We start from the raw sequence: 20,371 nt of genomic DNA on the forward strand, positions 1-20,371 counted from the left end.
GGACAAGCCACCTTCTGTTTTCACCTCTGAAAGAATTATGCTATGTCTACATGACTTCTTTCAGGTCTGTACTTTTCTGATTGTCTCTGTTAGATGGGCAATTAAACTGGTAGCCACCCCAGTATGATAAGGGATATGAAACAGCCCAGAACCTGATTCCTTCAAGTCTTTTTTTCAGGTTCCATGGCTGGTGTGCTAACCAGAAGCAGTGGATAGAGCAAAGTAGACCCGAGTTCAGAAATGGAGGCAGATTATAGCATGATTCCATTTTAGCCTGGATCTCATTCCACTTCCTGTTTCTCCCCATATACAATCTAGTAGAATGGCTCTGTCACAGTTTAAGAACTAAGAGCAAGGGTGTTTTAGTTAATGTTGCTCTTAATATATTCTATATTTCTTTACTTGCTCACCTCCCCACTCATGTCTAAATTCAATATATTCTGGCTCATTTGTCCTCACCACACTTAGCTGTTGTCAGGTAACTCACTAATTCTTAGCTGCCAAATGCACTGGTGGTTTCCAGTTCTCTTCATACTAGCCCTCTCTTTTCAGTTTTCAGTACTATCTCTTCCCTGTTACAAAAAATTCTTCTCCCCTGGTTATCCTTTCCCTGTCTCCTTCCCAGGCTCCCCTTCTTCTCCTAGTCCACTGTTAACAGTTCTCAAGGATTCCATCTGCTTCCCATTGCTGTTCTTAGTATATACGTTCTCCCTGGGAGAATTTCTTAAAAAGCTTTATTCACATAAAATGCACATACAGGCTGCTCCCTCTTTCTGGGGGCAGCCATTTTCTATTTCAGATAATAAAATCTCTTGCGTGGAAAAAAAAATGCACATACAGTACAACCTTCCCATACAAAGTGTGCTATTCCGTGTTTTTTGTTGTACTTTTAGAATTTTCACAAATACGTACAACTATCACTACTGTCAATTTTTAGGCATTTTCATCACTTCAAAAAGAAATCCCATAATCTTTGGCCATCACCGCCTTTTCTCTCCACTTCTTCAACTAAGCAACAATTAATCTTTCTGTCTCTATAGATTCACCTTTTCTGCACATTTCATATAAATTGAATCACATAATATGTGGTCTTTTGTGACTGGCTTCTTTCACTTAGCATAATGTTTCAAATAATCCACATTGTAGCTAATATCAGTAATCATCCTTTTTTATTGTTAAATAATACTACATTATATGGCTATGCCACTCTTTATCCATTCACTAATTGATATGCATTACATTGTTTTCAAAATTATAGCTATTAAACACAGCACTGGGATGAACATTCATGTACAAGTTTGTGTGTGGACATATGTCTTCATTTATCTTGGAGAAATATACCTAGCAGTGAAATTGCTGGGTCTCATTCACTTCTAAGATTTTATTCACACTATCTGTGCAAGTTTATTTCTGAACCTGTATATCTAGTTCAGAGTCCATCACGTCACAAGTGTCAAAACAAATATAGCCGCATACTTGCTGAAAATTCTAGATGGATATTCTGTAGGTAACTTCAAAGACAACATATCCCAAACTGAGCTCACTTTCCTCTCAAAATAATTGATTATTTAATAAATATTATATATATTTAAATAAAAAGGTCCAAAACGTAATAATTCTTTTAAAAATTATTTATAAATAATAAAGAACACGGAAAGTACAGGAATTTTCCTTTAGTTTCTACAAAAACTCAGATAGAAATTTAAATTAATAATGCATTTTTGAGGCATTCAATTCATGGCAAATCATTTCTTTATTGCAGATTGATTTTCCAGCTATTGAGTGGGAGCATATGAAACTTGATTCTGAAGAGAATAGAAGTAATCTTGAAAAACCACCAAAAGAGTGTTTAAAACATATTGCCAGACTTTCACAGAAGCATTCGCCTTTATTGTAAGTGTCCCAGGCCTTGTGAGTGAATTTTGCCTGCTGTTAATGATACCATCCATCATACTGGAAGCACTCATATCTTTAAAGAGTGAACCTGCCTTTCATTTCCTAAAGTCACACCTGTAGGATGATCAATTAATGTTTAAGAGCCAATTAGTAATGTAATTTTTTAAAGATTTTTTTTCCTATGGCATTTGCAACTTTAACCTTATTCAAAGGAAAAACAAAAATATTTAGGAGTATTTCTGTTCAAAACAATAAAGCAGAGACTGATTAGATATATATATCAGCTTTTAATAGTGATAAACCATTGCTTGACTATCCTTCAAGGAGGTGGAAAGTTGTTTTAGTAAATAGGAAAAATCAAACCTTAATTATCACAGCAGATTTAAATAGTACAGAAATACTAAAAATAGAAATACCATACAACCCAGTAATTTCACTTCTAGGAATTTACCCAAAGAAAACAAAAATCCCTGATTAGAAAAGATGTAGATACCCCTATGTTTATTGCCTCATTATTTACAATAGCCAAGATATGGAAGCAACCTATATTTCCATCAATAGATGAATGCATACAGAAGATGTGGTACATATACATGATGGACTATTACTCAGCCATAAAGAAGAAACCCTTCCATTTGGAACAGCATGGATGAGCCTAGAGGGTATTGTCCTAAGTGGAATAAGCCAGGAGAAGAAAGGCAAATACTGTATGATTTCATTTATTTGTGGAATCTAAAAACAAAACAAAACAAAATGTCTAAAATAGCAATAAACTCACAGACAATGAGAAGTGACTGATGATTACTACTGGGGATGGAGTTGGGTAATGGGTAGGGAGGCACAAATATTCTCAATCAAAATATAAGTTAGTCACAGAGATGTTAGTACAGCATGGAGAATATAACCAATGATTTTGTAACATCTTATCTTGACAGATGGTAACTGCACTAGATTGGGTGAGGATTTAATAATGTGGGTAACTGTTGAACTACTGTGTTGTATAACAGAAGCCAATGCAAATTGTGTATCAATGATACTTAAATTTAGAAAAAAAGATGATAGACTTAACCCAATCATATCAATAATAACATTAAATGTAAATGGTTCATACATCCCAGTAAAAAAAGCAGAAGTTGTTAGTGACTAAAGAGCTTTCAATTTTTGTCAAACAAAAATTCTCTGGAAAAAAAAAATCCCAAGAAGAACTCTAAGATAATTAGTGACACTTGTACTTACTACGGGCAATGTCTGAGGCACTGCTGATTATATTGATGCCAAAAGCATGACTCTAAATAACTCTATGTATCTACCATAAGATAATAACAATTAAGCATTTTATCCAAAAATGAGAAATCATTTAAAATTTTTAACAGAGAGTTGTGTGATCTGAATAATTTTTTTGAGTGATCCCTTGGACTACAACTTAAAGAATGGGTTGGAGAGGAAGTGAATGAAAGCAAGCAATACAGGGAGGTTGATGTAACATTTTAGGCAAGAGGTCATGGTGACTTAAACTAGGGTGATGGCAGTGGACACTGGTAGATACATCTAGATTTGGGAGACATATTTTGGAAGTTGAGGAGACGTGACTACACATGATTAATAGTAATTCAGGGAAAAGCCAATTGAGAAACCAAATTAAATCAATGGAGAATCCAAGATTTTTAATTGATTAACTGGGCAGATGTTTAATCATTTTCTGGTGGAGGAATAAGTTTGGGCCATTGAAAACTGAGGTGTTGAGTGTGATCAAGAGTTTTGTTTTGGCTAATCTTGTTACTGCCCTCTTCTCTAATTTCAACGTGTATTACTCTTCCCCTCATTCACTTCAAACCAGTGATATCAGTCTCCTTCACGTACTTCACATGTGCTAGTCCCTCTCCTACCTCAAAGCCTTTTTATTTAGGATTCCCTCTACTTGGAATACTCCTTCCTCAGTTCTTCACAGCACTGAGTCATCTCATCCTATAGGTCTTCACTTAACTGTGATTTTCTCAAGGAGGCCTTCTTTAACAACCTTGTCTAATGAAGTTTTTCTCTCTCTACCTTCTGGGTTATTACCCGTAGTGTTACCACACTTAACACAATATATTATCATCTTGTTCATTAATGTGTTTTTCTTTTCTCCTTCTCATTAATTTGTAAGAAAATGGGATAACAAGGAACATATTTATGTTGTTTATCGCTATATTTTTAGTATTGCACACTGTGCTGATAGCTTGTATACAGCAAGTGTTACAATGAATAAAGCTCCTTTACATAGAGTTTGGTATAAAAAGTTACCTTAAGGATTGAAAATGGTGAAATATTCTCAGAGTTGTAACACGTGTATTGATGATCTATTGGTATTCACATCCTAAGTATGTGAATAATCTTTTTCTACTATTTACTCAAAAATATAAAACTTTATATTTAACAAGTGTGTCATATTTGTAATGAGTGATTTTAAAATATGAAAAAATTACCATGCTTTGAAATTTTAAATAAATTCAAACAAAAATGTCAAAACTAACAAATAATAAGCACAGTAACTCCCTTTAGAGGTTTGTGTTTTTAAATTAACCGTGCTGAATTCTAACTTGTTTCTTAATAAGTTGCTATTTAAGTGAATAATTTATACATCAAACAAGCAACATTTTCCTCTTTCACCCACTCAAATACAATTATTAAAGCTCGGTACAGTACAATTTCATTCTGTACTGTGAAAACAGATGGAGAACAGCCTTCAATGTGATAAAACTTCTGATATAAAAAAATTAACTTCAGTTTCAAAATATCACATTTTACCATTTTACCATTTTGTTGGTGACTTATTCTTTCTATCAAGTTTATCAAATGTAATCAGAGACAGAATGTTCTGACCCATGAAATTCAATTTAAATGTACCTATAATATTTATAAAAATTAAAAAATACTGTCTTTGTGATAACTAAGAGAGTATTTCTAAAATGGAGTAGAGCCCAGAACAAAAAATATAAAAACATTTGTTTTGAAAGTAATTAATGCCTGCACCTCTGACTGTGAAGCATACCTATTGCTAGACTAATCCTCATGATTTAAAGAAATATGATGCAAGAAAAATACATATGAACCAGCTGCTTTCAGAAATTGGACAGGGCTTGAAGTGAGCCCATAAATAAAGTGGCTTCCATCCCAGAAGCACTTTCTACATCATGGCTCTGGGAGGCATAGTCAAAGAAAGCATGGAGGTCTTGCAAAGATCAGAGTTTAGTGATTCTGGGGAAGCTGGAATTTCTAGAGTATAATAATGGAAAAAAAGGAGACACTACAGGATAGAGGTTACAGAAATATGTATTGGGGTCCCCTTAAATGTTTAGCTTAGTACTAAGCAGCTCATAAGCAGAGAGAGATTTTGCGGGACCTGCAAAGGAACCACTACAGGGAGATATGAAATAAATGTAGATTCTAGAGGTTGCACAATGTTTGGAGACATAGATATTCTGACCAGTAAGAATGGAGAAAGATCACAGAATACCCAAAGCATTCAATAAAGAAACCAGAAGGATGGATATTAGGAGAGAGAGTGCTCTAACCCAAGATTAAGGATTATGCTAGGGCTAACCTAACAGTTTTTAAAAAGTCTCAAAAAGATCAATTTATCTGCTAGGAATTAACTGCCTACTATAAAAAAGAAAAATAACAACCAAAAGATAGCAAAAGTCAGACTATCAGTAATATAACATTTTAAATGTTTAGCATAAATTCAGTAATTGCTAGACATAGGAAGAGTCAGGAATATACAACCATAACCTGGAGTAGGGGGGAACAATAAACAGAAACACACCTAAATACTTTTAAATTAGTAGATAACAATTTCAATACAACTATTATAAATACATGCATGAATATTTGTAAAAAGATATGTATGAGTGAACAAATGAAGTCTCAATAAAAATCAATTCCATTTACAATTGCATCAAAAGGAATATAATACCTAGGAATAAACCTGAGGAGGTGAAAGACCTGTACTCTGAAAACTATAAGACATACACGAGAGAGATTAAAAAAGACACAAATAAGTGGAAATCTATCCTGTGCTCATGGATAGGAAGAATTAATATTGTTAAAATGGCCAACCTCCCCAAAGCAATTTTCAGATTCAGGGCAATCCCTATTGAAATACCAACAGAATTTTTCAACAAACTAGATCAAATAATCCTAACATTTATATGGGAGCACAACAAACCCTGAATAGCCAGAGCATTCCTGGGAAAGAAGAACATTGCTGGGGTATTATGCTCCCTGGCTTCTTGATAGATTTGGGGAAATAATTTGACAAAATTCAGAATCCACTCATTATAAAAACTCACAAAACTCAGAATAGAATAGAACTTCCTCAACTTTAAAGTCCTGAGTTAAAGCTAGATCTATGGAAAAATCTACAGTTAACATCATATTAAATGGTACAAGAATGAATGCCTTGCCTCTAAGATTGGAAACAAATCAAGAATGTCTATCTAAATATTTCTCTTCATTGTTGTACTAGAAGTCATAGCCAGTGCACTATGGCAAGAAAAAGAAATCTTAAATGTGTGAAAGTTGGAAAGAAAAAAAGAAAACTGCTTCTATTTTCAGATGACATGGTTATGCAAGGTCACAGCATTTGAGATCAATGTGAAATCAAAATGTAATTGTATTCTTATGAAAATAGAAAATGTTATTTTAAAATTCTATTTATAATATCAAAACCTCTACACTAAAGAGTAAAAACATTTGCTAAGAGAATTAAAAACCTAAATAAATAAATGAAAGTAAATACCATGCCATTGATTAGAGTACTCCCTATTGTTAAGATAAAAATTCTAATTCTCCCCATTGTTAATACAGATACTATTTTCCACCAGTTAGAATGGATAATATGTATAAATGGACAAAAATCAAGTGCTGACAAGAATGTGGTACAGTTGGTACTATCAAACTCTGTACATAATAATGTAAAATTTTACAGAATTCAGTTTGAAAATGGTTTGAAATTATTAGCTTCAAACAAATTATTTTGAATTTAGTTTGAAATTATTTTCAGAAAATAGTTTGACAGTTAAAGGTAAACAAATACCTGACATTCCTAGGTGTTCCTAGGAGAAATGAAAGTAGATCCATAGAAACACATACACACAGATGTTCACAACAGCTTTATTCATAATATCCCATCAAATGTCCTTCAAATAAGAGAATGGATAAGTAAATAGGGGTATATTCATAAAAAGAAATAATATTTCTAAATTAAAAGGAATGAACTACTGATACAGTCAACAATATGGATAATTCCAAAACATTATACTGAGTGAAAGTAACTATAAACAAAAAAAAAATTTTCTCTATGATTCAATTTATATGAAGTACTTAAATAGTTATTATTAATCTATAGTGAAAGAAAGCATATATGTGCTAGTATCTGGTGGCATGAAAAAACTGTTTGATCTTGAAAGGAATGTGATTTTTACTTGGTATATACATTTGTTAAAATTTATTGAACTGAATCTGTAAATTCTCTTTTATATAAATTATGCTTCAATTAAAGGTGAATAAAAAACATTGTTCAATATGGGAAAAAAGGAATTTAATAACAAAATAATGTCTTTTAGTAATTTAGCAAAAATTTTGTTATAGAATTCTTTCTTCAGAGGGCTTTCTGGTGAGGAAGGTAGTAACAAAACAGGAAAGGAGCCCAAACATATTTTAAAAATTATCTATAATTTAATCCTTTCATTTTGCAGATGAAAATAACATGAAATTGTAGAGAAAGAATTGACTTTTAAAATCTTTTATTATTTTTCATAGGAGTTTTAGGTAATTTTAGTATTTCTCTTAGAAGTTTTATCTAACTCAAGATGAGCAACAGAGTGTCAGCTTGGAGGAGACAGTTTAAAAACTATCATTGTCATGTGAGAAATGCTGTCCTGCAGATGAACTATGGTTCTGAATGCTTCTGCTGGCGTGCAAGCAAAACATAATAAACTGTTCAGCAAGTCAGTGGCCTTAGTCCTAGATTTCGATCTTCTATTTTGGACCATTCTCAGGGGGAAATACTTGGACATTTAAGGAAGTTCTCTTCAGTGGCATTTTAACTCCAGACCTCCAGCTAACTCAGTTTAGAGTCAGAATCCAGGGATGAATTGAGAACTTTGTTTTTGAAGTTTAGAGTAGAGTTTTCTGAACTCTGATGCAACTTGTTTTGAGACAAAGGAACATCATCTTTAAAATATGCCATTTTTCACAGTCCCAGTTGGGTTTAAATTAATGTTTAAAGAAAATAAAAGAGGAAATCGTTGATTACCTAAAGAAAATAAGAGAGGAAATAGTTGATTACCTCTTTTATAAGGAGGCACATGTTACAAGGTAAACTTGGTCTGCCCTAAAGGAGACAGAGATTTTGCCAACCAAAATGACATATTTAAAAAAGCAGCAAGGATGAGAGGGAGGAAAATATCAATGTGAATTATCTGAACTGAGGTTTATTTTATTTTTCTATTTAAAAAAAAGGTAGTGGGAAATAAGCTGATGAAATAACCTATCAAACTGTCACAAAAAGATAAAGGACTTGTTTTCCAAAATAAAATTCAAAGAACTGGACTAAGATTTTATACTGCTTGTTCATAGCAATATTTGTTAGTATAGCAAAGTCCAATAAATTACAGTTTCCAATTTGGTTTTGCAGACTCTCTGAGGAAAAGAGAAGATACTTATGGTTTTATCGCTTCTACTGCAATAATGAAAACTGCTCCCTTCCTTTAGTCCTGGGTAGTGCCCCTGGATGGGATGAAAGAACTGTTTCAGAAATGCATACCATTTTGAGAAGATGGAAATTTTCTCACCCTTTGGAGGCACTTGGACTTTTGACTTCCAGGTAAGAACTACATAAGAAGCATTATATTACTGATAAGGAAAATTTGAAGAGAAAAAATATAGAACTTCAATAACTATTCTGTTTGTTCCCAATTTCAATATCTATATGTATTAAATTTAGATAAGTCTAAAATACACATATAAGTTTTAAACAACTCTAACCTATAGTTGTGTCTTCTGTACTAAGCTTGATGTATAATTAATGCCCATAGTTCCTTTTTTTTTTTTTGTAGATAATTATTTTTTATTGAGGGGTAGTTGACACACAGTATTACATTAGTTTCAGGTGTACAACACAGTGATTCAATATTTATATACATGATAATTCTAGGTACCTGCTATCACCATACCAAGTTGTTACAATATTTTGACTATATTCCTTATGCTATACATTACATCCCAGTTACTTATTTATTTTACAATTGGAAGTGTGTACTTTTTTTTTTGTTTGTTTGTGAGGGCATCTCTCATATTTATTGATCAAATGGTTGTTAACAACAATAAAATTCTGTGTAGGGGAGTCAATGCTCAATGCACAATCATTAATCTACCCCAAGCCTAATTTTCATCAGTCTCCAATCTTCTGAAGCATAACGAACAAGTTCTTACATGGAGAACAAATTCTTACATAGTGAATAAGTTACATGGTGAACAGTACAAGGGCAGTCATCACAGAAACTTTCGGTTTTGCTTATGCATTATGAACTATAAACAGTTCAAATATGAATACTCATTTGATTTTTATACTTGATTTATATGTGGATACCACATTTCTCTCTTTATTATTATTATTTTTAATAAAATGCTGAAGTGGTAGGTAGATACAAGATAAAGGTAGAAAACAAAGTTTAGTGTTGTAAGAGAGCAAATGTAGATGATCAGGTGTGTGCCTGTAGACTATGTGTTAATCCAAGCTAGACAAGGGCAATAAAACATCCAAGTATGCAGAAGATTTCTCTCAGAACAGGGGGGGTGAGGTTCTAAGCCTCACCTCTGTTGATCCCCAGTTTCTCACCTGATGGCCCGCCCCTGCGACTGTGCCTGTCTTAGGTTGTTCCTCCCTTGAGGAATCTTACCCGTCTCTGGCTAACCAGTCATCTCCCGGGGCCATACAGGGAAATGTTAAGTTGGTAAGTGAGAGAGAAGCCTTATTGTTTGAAAAGGTTAGCTTTTAACTTCTTTGCATATTTATGCCCTGTGGCTTCTATGCCCAGCATTTCTCTTGAGATATCTTTACCACTTGGAAGAATTATGATACTCGGTAAATTCGATATGAGGCATGAATTCTATTTAAGGGTTGTAATTAGGAAGGAAGAAAAGCTATAGAAGTAGCATGCGGCAAAAATCATGGGAAGATTGATTATTTCTTTGACATATCTTCTTGTAGAGTAACTTCAGCATGTATAGGTTTTAAACTACTAATTAAATTGCGCACATACATTAACATAATAGAAGTACAGTTACATAACCAAAGCATACCTGTAATTACCAGCCATCTCCAGTGAAACCAAGAAAACCAGTTAGGCACCTTAGGCATTTGTGAAAACTTATCTATGATATGGTGGATATTGTCCAACTGAACTTGAACAGTCTGAGAGAAATCAGACAAATTAAAACAACCCATTACTGGGGACTGTTCACATCCCATATGTTCTTTTAACAGTAAATAGTCTGTAGTTGTAAGATTTTGGAGTGCTACAATTTGCAGTTTTCCTAATTCTTGGTTGAGTTCCAACAGTATAGATCCAGTCAAATTTGTTGTTTTACTGTATGTACAGGCCAGCTTAGATATCTCCTTCTTCATTCCCATGGCAAGTCCAGGAACTGGTGGGATGAGTGCATCTACACCTGTAGCAGTGCGTGGATCTTTGTTGGGGTTTTTTGATGATCATCTTCTGGCATAAGTCTTCCAGAGAGTGCTGATGTTGGTCCATAGTTTCTTAAATGAAAAGAGTCTAGTTGCTCCTACAGAAATAACAAACAAACAAAAAAATAGGGAAAAATAAAACTTGTACTCCTTCCCCTCTCAAAAGAAAAAAATGTCCTTAAAAATTAGAACCATATCTTTCACTATTGAAGTGTACAAACTGTGGCAAAATACCCTGCTTATAATAAGTATACAATTAATATCAATTCCAATGATAATAAGAATAAGAAAAAAATCTATACCTTATATATTCTCCAAGTCTTCCCTCAAAATAAAATAAAATCCATGGGGCTAAGGGATAGGGTAATGGGGTAATGATATCTCTGGGTTAAAAAGCATGTGGCAACAAATTCAGTAGCTAGCTTTGGTTTGAGGAAGTGGCCTTTCTTTGGCTTCAGTTTTATATTCACAGCAAAGAAGAAGTACTTTAAATCTGTTTTCATAGCATCAGTTCACCGACGCCATGAAGCAAGTCTGCAATCTCTAGACTCCTAGAAGAATTGTATAACCTGACTCTATTCTGAATTCTCTACAAAGATCTTGACAGAGGGAGAAAAGTAGAAGAGAGAATGACAAAGGACTTTTGAATGTGATTTATTTAGGTTTATTTTAAATTAGTGTCCTTTTCAAAACTTCTGGGGTGGGAAAGAAGAAAAAAGGATTTTCTTTTTCAATTATTTGTGATAGTTACTAGCTTCCTCTCAATCTTCCAGGCTCAAAATTTACAAATTATTCTTGAATCCTATATTATTTGTCTTTCATGTTGAAGATTTTACTCAGTTTTATGGTGTTTTCCATCAATGAATGTATGCCCAGATGCACACTTTTCCTTAATAAATGATAGATGATAGATAGATAGAGTTGTGGGGGGAGGAGAATTTTTATGTTAGTTGAGCTTTATGTTAGTTGAGCTTGGATCTTTTTCCTTTTTCATAAGCTTCTTCTGTGGATCCTTTCTTAATTATTATTCCAAGTAGAACTGGCTGTGTCTACTTAGTACAGTGCTCTGTTATTTTATGAACTACATTTTATTATAATATGTTTACATGTAACATGTAAAATGGATAATTTTGCCAACATTAGACTGAGGGATACTTAAGGCAAAACAGATCATATTAGTGTTTCTGTTTTCCAGGGACTTACTAATACCCTAGATGTAGTAATTACTCAATGTTGAATCACTTTCTAAAATGCATTATGATCATTTGTGCCTCCTTTTAACATTTAAATTATGTTTTTTAAGGGAATCATCTATTACCTTTATTTCTCACATCACCTTGTGGAGTTGAATGAATTAATGACATAATGATATGGCAAGAAAATCAATTAACAACTGTTGGTTTCAATGGGATCATTCAGAGTTCGTGCTTGTGGACCTGGTTGGTTCCTTCTGGAAAAGACAAATTTTTATTTACCTTACTCCTAGGCCTTTTATCTGGTATGGATATATAAGAATAACCAAAATCTGTAAAATATTTTGCTGCATTTCATTTGGCTTTTTGCTCAAGTAGGAGAATATTAACACAATTATCCTGTCATTCCTGAACTGATTAGCTCAAAGGAAGTTGATTCAGCATGTTAAGGTAACAATTCACAGATTAAGAGAAAATATTGACAAATCATATATCTGATAAGAGAACTGTATCCAGAATACATCAATAGCCTTATAGCTCAACAAGATAAAAGGTAAATAACCCAGATAAAGATAGATAAAGAATCTGAATAGACATTTCCCCAAAGAAAACATACAAATGTCCAATAAACATATGAATACATGCTCAATATCATTAACCACTAGGGAAATGCAAATAAAATCATAATAAGATACCACTTCATACTCATTAGATGACTATAATAAAAAAGACAAATAATATTAAGTGTTGACAAGGATGTAAAGTAATTGGGAAACTCATATGTTGCTGGTGAGAATGTATAATGGTACAGCCACTTTGGAAAACAATTTGTCATTTCCTTAATATTAAATATCAAGTTACCATATGATGTGATAATTCCATTCTTAGGGATATACCAAAGATAAATGAAAAATATATCCATTCAAAAACTCATACACAAATGTTGAGAGCAGAATTTTTCATATTAGCCAAAAAGTAGAAATAACCCAATGGCCATGAACTAATAAATGAATAAATAAAATGTGCTCTATCCATACAATGTAATATTGTTCAGTAATAAAAAGGAATTAATATTAATATGTATGTTAAAATATGAATGAACCTTAAAAACATAATGCTAAGTGAAAACCATTAAAAAAATAGTCACATGTTATATGATTCCATTTTAAGATGTCCAGAAACAAAAATAGATTACTGGTTCCCTAGGGTTATGGTAAAAATAGGGAATGATTGCTAATGGATATGAGGATTTGTGGTTATGGCTGTAAAACTCTGGAAACATGCTAAGAACCACTGAATTGTGGGCTGAGGGGAAATAAAGATGGAGTAGGAAAGCAAGACAGAAACCTCCCACACACACAATAAGGAAGCAAGTACAGCTAATACAGCTAAACCTGAAAATGACCTGAAAATTGCAGAACAGACCACCTACACCTGGTGAAGAAGAGACAACCACACAGAGAAGGGTAGAATGGCAGAGCTGCAATCGAGTGGGACCCAAGTCCTCCTATCAAAGCCCACATTTAGGAGGAAGAGTGGGGAAATGGGGTAGGCACTCAGGAACTCTGCAAACCTGGCCCTGGAGATCTCCCCTGGAAACATGTGTCCAGATTGCACTGGGTTCTGGTGATTAGTGGTGCTGGACACCTGGGAGAGCTAGAGCACTCTGAAAGACTGAGATTCCAGCCAGTTGTGGAGGAAAGGCATGCTCCAGCAGTTTTGCTGAGTCCCCAAACAGGCGACAGTTTGAAAGACTTGCCAGGAGCAAGTGGGGTACTGGAAGGGTGAGGGTTGCATAGAGCTCTCTCTTCAGGATAAAAGACAGGTGGACAACACTTCCCCAGTCCTCCCTCAAGTCAACAGGTTATGTACTCTCAGGACCCCCAAATGCTCCTTTCCCTTTTGCTGGCAGCTCAGGCCTGAGGCACTACCCTGCACATCTCTGGGTCACCCATGCACTCAGCCCAGCAGCATCAGACTTTGATGTCTGGCAGGCATAAGTAGGCTTTCACAGATTTCTCACCAGTGTTTCAGCCAAATTAGGCACCTGCAGAAGTCAGCTCAGAGTACTGATTCCTCCTCATTGGTCTCCCAGCTCAGTGTAGCAGACCCCACCTCTACCACATGTTCTGTTTTCTGCTGCATGGCTGCATGACTCACCAATGCTGGGCCCCTGCCCCAGAGCCATGGGACCTCCTTGCCCACCCTATTAACTCAGTAGCCCTGCCATCACTTAAAGGTAGGCAGAAGGTGGCCCACCCACAATGATCCCAGCAGAAGCACCACTACTCTTATCACAAAGTGCTAGCTGAGGCAAACTGCCATACATGACAGGCTGAGATAGACCATTGTCAGCAGACAGACAGAAAGACAGCCTGTTGGGTAAGTGTGGTTCTGGGGAGAAGGGGGTTCCCTGTGCAGGGCAAGTCCTTCTGAATCCACTGAGACTGAAGTAAGACAAGAGTGAGAGGTTGGGGGAAAGCATTTTTTTTATTTCTCATAACTCAGTCTCTCTCACAGTGCACTCCCAAGTCCTCTTAGAAGAGCTAAGAAAGAACCACTCAGAGCTGAAGAATACAGTAACTGCAATGAAATGTATAGTGGAGGGAATGCATAATAGATTGTTGCAAATAGAAGAGACAAGGAGATGGAAATTATAGGACAGGAAAACAAGTTGAGGAACAGAGGGAAAAATATCTAGCAATGAAAGAACACTAAGAACACTAAGAAGGCTGTCTGACAACACCAAATGAAACAATATTTGCACAATAAGGGTGCCAGAAGGAAATAATTGTTGAAAAATTACCCAGTCTGGAAGGAAATCCACACTCAGGTCATGGAAGTTCAGAGAGTCCCTAACAAAAGGAACCCAAGAAGACAACATCAAGGTGTATAATAATTAAAATGACAAAGATTAAGGATATGAAGAGAGTATTGAAAGCAGCCCGTGAGAGAAAAAAAAATCCCTTACTTATAAGGGAAACTCCAAATAAGAGAAGTCTACAGACATCTCAGCAGAAACTTTACAGGCCAGAAGGGAGTGACATGAAATATTGAATGTAATGAAACAGAAGAACTTTCAACCAAGAATCCTCAATCCAGCAAGATTATCATTAAAATTTGAAGGAGAGATTAAACATTTCTTAGCTTAATTAAGGTTGAATAATTTATAACCACTAAAAAACCAGCATTAAAGGTACTTCTGTAGATGGAAATGTTCCTAAGCCTAAATAGGTTTCACCAGTGAAAATAAACCCACAGTAAAAGTAGTAGACAAGTGCTTACCAAGCAAGTATGAAATTAAAACAAAAGTAGTAAGACCGGCTATACACAAAACCAGTCAAGGGATACTCAAAGAGTGCAGATTATGACATCTAATAAATAAAGTGTGGAGGAGGAAGAAGAAGAAAAGAGAACTACTTTTATATTGTGTTTGAAATAGAGCAATCATCAAATTAATATAGACTGCCATATTGTTAGGATGCTATCCTTGAACATTGTAGTAACCACAAACATAAAGTCTATAATAGATACACAAAAAATTATTTAAAAATTGAATCACAACACTAAAGAAAATCATCAAATAGCAAGACAATAAGTGAGGAAGAAAGGAACAGAGAGGAACTATACCAACACTCATAAAACAATTAATAAAATCACAATAAGTACAGACCCATCAATAATTACCTTAAATGTAAATAGACTGAATGCACCAATCAGAAGACATAGAGTGGTAAAATGGATGGAGGAACAAGACTCATTTATATGCTGCCTACAAGAGACTCTTTTCAGACCCAAAGACATACACAGTGAAGGGATAGAAAAAGATATTTCATGCAAATTATATAGATAAAAAAGCAAGAGTAGCACTACTTATATCAGACAAACTAGACTTCAAAACAAAGAAAGTTGCAAAAGACAAGGAAGGACATTACATGATGATAAAGGGGTTAGTCCAACAGGAGGGTATGACCATTATAAATATCTATGCACCCAACATAGGAGTACCTAAATATGTTAAACAAATACTAACACAATTTAAGGGGTAATAGACAGCAACTTATTCATTTTAGGAGACATGAACACACCACTATCAATAGATCAATGACAGTAAATAAATAGAAAACAGAGGCACTGAACAACATATTAGATCAGATGGACTTAACAGATACCAAAAGAACATTACACCCAAAAGGAGTATGATACACATTTTTCTCAAGTGTATATGGAATGTTCTCCAGAAAGATCACACACTAGACCACAAAAAAGAGCCTCAAAAATTTTAAAGACATTGAAACTGTATCAAGCAGCTTCTCAGACCACAATGGTAATAAATTACACAAAGAAAACAAAAAGACTACAAACACATGGAGGCTAAACAACATGTTTCTAAATACTCAATGGCTCAATTAACATATTAAATATTAAAACAGAAATCAAACAATACAAGGAAACAAATTAAAACAGAAATACAACATTTTAACAATTGTGGGATGCTGCAAAAGCCGATCTATGAGGGAAGTACATAGCAATACAGGCCTACCTCAAGAAATGAGAACGATCCCAAATAAACAGCTTAAACTCACAACTTAAGAAACTAGATCAGAGGAAAAATAAATAAAATAGAAGAGATTAAAATAATAGAAAAAAATCAACTAAACCAAGAGCTGGTTCTTTGAGAAAATAAACAAAATAGACAAGCCCCTAGCCGGACTTATCAAGAAAAAAAGATAGAGGACACAAATAAACAAAATAAGAAATAAAAAAGGAATAGTTACTACTAACACCACATAAATACAAAGAATTATTAGAGAAATCTATAAAAAATTATAAGTCAAAATGGGACAACCTAAAAGAAATGAACAAATTCCTGGAAAAGTACAACCTTCCAAGACTGACTCAGAAAGAAAGAGAAAATCTGAACAGACCAGTTACCAGTAACAAAATTGAATTGGTTATCAAAAAACTCCCAACAAACAAAATTCCAGGACTGATGGCTTCACAGCTGAATTCTACCAAAACGTTTTCAAAATAGTTTAATACCCATCCTTCTTAAAGTATTACAAAAAGTAGAAGAGGAGGGAATACTTCCTAACTCATCCTATGGGGCCAGCATCACTCTAATACTAAAATGCAAAGACACTGCAGAGGAAAGAAGTTTTAGACCAATATCCCTGATGAACATAGATGCAAAACTCAACAAAATATTAGCAGATTCAAAAATACATCAAAACGATCATTCATCATGACCAAGTGGGATTTATGCAAGGCAAGGATAATACAATATTCATAAATCAATCAACATCATACACCACTTTAACAAAAAGAAGGATAAAAACCACTTGATCACCTCAATAGATGCTGAAAAAACATTTGAAAAAATTCAATATCCATTCATGATAAAAACTCTCAAGAAAATGAGTATAGAGGATACATACCTCAAAATTAAAGACCAAAGTCTACAAATACACAGCTAACATCATATTCAATGGTAAGAAGCTGAAAGCTTTTCCTATATGATCAGGAACAAGACAAGGATATCCACTCTCACCACTCTCACTCAACATAGTACTGGATGGAGGTTCTAGCCATGACAATCAGACAAGACAGAGTGATAAAAGGCATCCAGATTGGTAAGGAATAAGTTAAACTGTCACTATTTTGCAGATGGCCTGATACTCTACATAGAAAACCCTAAAGACTCTACCAGAAAACTAATAGGACTAATATTTGAATTCAGTGAAGGTGCAGGATACAAAATTAATGCACAGAAATCTGTTTCACTCCTATATACTAATAAAAACTAGCAGAAAGAGAAATCAGGAATACAATTCCATCAGAAAGGGTAAAATGCCTAATAATAAACCTAAAGAAAGTGGTGAAAAACCTTTGCTCTGAAAGCTATAAGGCATTCATGAGAGAAATTAAAGAAAACACCAATAAATGGAAATCTATCCTGTGTTCATGGATAGGCAGAATTAATATTGTCAAAATAGCCATCCTGCCCAAAGCAATTTACAGATTGAATGCAATCCTTATCAAAATTCCAATGGCATTTTTCAATGAACTAGAACAAATAGTTATAAAATTCATATGGAACCATAAAGGACCCCAAAGAGCCAAAGCAATCCTGAGAAAGAAGAACAAAGCTGGGGATATTACACTCTCCAACTTCAAGCTGTACTACAAAGCTACAGGAATCAAAACAGGATGCTATTGGCACAAGAACAGACCCATAGATCAATGGAACAGAATAGAGAGCCCAGATAAGAACCCTCACATATATGATCAACTAATATAAAAAAGCAGCCATGAATATACAATAGGAAAGGGCAGTCTCTTTAATAACTGGTGTTGGAAAAACTGGACAGCAACATGCAGGAGAATGAAACTGGAGTACTATCTAACTCCATACACAAAAGTAAACTCAAAATAGGTCAAAGGTGTAAATGTAAGATGTGAAACCATAAAACTCATAGAAGAAAACATAGGCAAAAATCTCTTGAACATAGCATAAGCAATTTTTTCCTGGACGCATATCCTCAGGCAAGGGAAACAAAATGAAAGATAATCAAGTGTGACTACATTAAACTAAGAAGATTCTGTACACCAATAGATAATAACAGCGGAACAAAAAGGCAGTCTGCACTATGGAAGAATATGTTTGTAAATGATTCATCCAATAAAGGCTTAACACCTACAATATATAAAGAACTCATACACCTCAACACCAAAAATATATATAACCCAATTAAAAAATGAACAGAGGACCTGAATAGTCATTTCTCCAAAGAAATACAGATGGCCAACAGGGACATGTAAAGATGTTCCACATTGGTAATCATCAGGGAAATGCAAATAAAAACCACAGTGAGATATTACCTCACACCAGTTAGAATGGCCACTATCCAAAAGACAAGAAATAACAAGTGTTGGTGAGGATGTCGAGAAAAGAGAACCCTCCTATACTATTGGTGGGAATATAAATTGGTGCAGCCACTATGAAAATCAGTATGGAGTTTCCTCAAAAACTAAATATAGAAATACCATATGACCCAGTAATTGCACTTCTAGGAATTTAAGTGAAAGAAATAAAATCCCTGATTCAAAAAGATATATGCTCTCTTATGTTTATTGCCACATTATTTACATTAGCCAAGTTATGGAAACAACCTAAGTGCTCATCAACAGATGAATGGATAAAGATGTGGTACACATATACAATGGAATATTATTCAACCATAAAAAATAGATCCTGCCATTTGCAACAACATGGATGGACCATGAAGGTATTAGGTTAAGTGAAATAAGCCTGGCAGAGAAAGACAAATACCATATGTTTCAGTTATTTGTGGAATCTAAAAACAAAACAAAGCAAAATGAACAAAATAGTAGTGATGCACAGACACTGAGAAGTGACTGGGGGCTACCATGGGGTAGGTGGGTGGGGAGGGTGAGGGGGATAAAGGGGCACAAAAATTCTCAATCATAGTATAAGTTGGTCACTGGGATAGTAGTACAGCATGGAGAATACAGGCAATGATTCTGTATCATCTTCCTATGCTGACACGTAGTAACTGCTTGGTATAAGAGACCAACAGCTTAGATCTGTGTTTCTTGGAAGATGGTTGCTATTATCTTGAACCCCGCTGCACAGGCCCAAGTATTCAAGTGCTAATAATAAGCAATTAATAATATGGGTAACTGTTGAACTACTGTGTTGTATACTTTATCCAATATGTGGTTGTATATCCACAATACTTCAATTAAAAAAAAACATGTTGAACTGTACAACTAGAGCAAATTGTATGGCATTGGACTTATATTTCAATAAAGCTATCAAAAATTTTAAAAAGAACATTAGTAGAGGCCAAAACAATGAATCTTTATAGTATCTCTAAAGCGTAATTTTCTTAGGGGATAACTTTCTAAAGTTTCTAAAGCATCAACTGATTTTGAGTGGTGGGAAGTTAATTCCTTTAGGATGTACCTTGGTCTAAAAACATTTAAATGTGTCAACATCTTTTGTAAAGTTCATGGAACATTTTTTATAAGAAGTTTTATCAGAATGGAGCTTATAATACTGCTTAATTTTTCTTGCTTGTAAAGTAAGAGGACTCACTGGATGGACTTCAATATTTCCTCACTCCTTCTAACTAAGCATTTTTATGGTTATAGTGAACCTTCTTTACCTAAGTAGATGCTGAACATCTATTTGACTCCCTTAATATTTTAAATATAAAAATAAAATTTTCTTGCTAACCTTAGTACTATTTCATTTTAATATCTACAATACCTTCTTGACTATAAATACTATTATTATTCCAATTTTACTTATGAGAAAACTGAAGCTTACAGAGGTTAAATTTCCCAGTATGACAGTAAATTGAGGAGCTAGAGTTAAATCCAGAGATGTAGATCTTGCAATCTTAACTACTATGCTTCACACCCTACCTACATAAATATTCTAGACTATTAACATATTAAACATGCACATAAAACTATCCTAAAATAGTTTCTTTTGAGAAAATTGCAGTACTTAACTATC

At 34.3% G+C, this 20,371-nt stretch overlaps 1 protein-coding gene across 9 annotated transcripts in view; it reads left to right on the top strand.

The window, feature by feature from the left end:
- Positions 1-20,371, top strand: part of PIK3C2G (phosphatidylinositol-4-phosphate 3-kinase catalytic subunit type 2 gamma) — a 378,973-nt gene that overhangs the window by 149,592 nt on the left and 209,010 nt on the right. For all 9 annotated transcript variants that reach the window (XR_008993799.1, XM_057492030.1, XM_057492029.1 and 6 more), the window contains 2 exons: positions 1,763-1,893; positions 8,576-8,764. Coding sequence is in view for 8 of the 9 variants with exons in the window: in XM_057492030.1 (XP_057348013.1) it covers positions 1,763-1,893; positions 8,576-8,764 (320 nt within the window). In the remaining variant the exon portion in view is untranslated. The remainder of the gene's footprint in view (positions 1-1,762; positions 1,894-8,575; positions 8,765-20,371) is intronic.

The sequence above is a fragment of the Manis pentadactyla genome, chromosome 14 (genome assembly GCF_030020395.1).
Source record: "Manis pentadactyla isolate mManPen7 chromosome 14, mManPen7.hap1, whole genome shotgun sequence".
NCBI lineage: Eukaryota > Metazoa > Chordata > Mammalia > Pholidota > Manidae > Manis > Manis pentadactyla.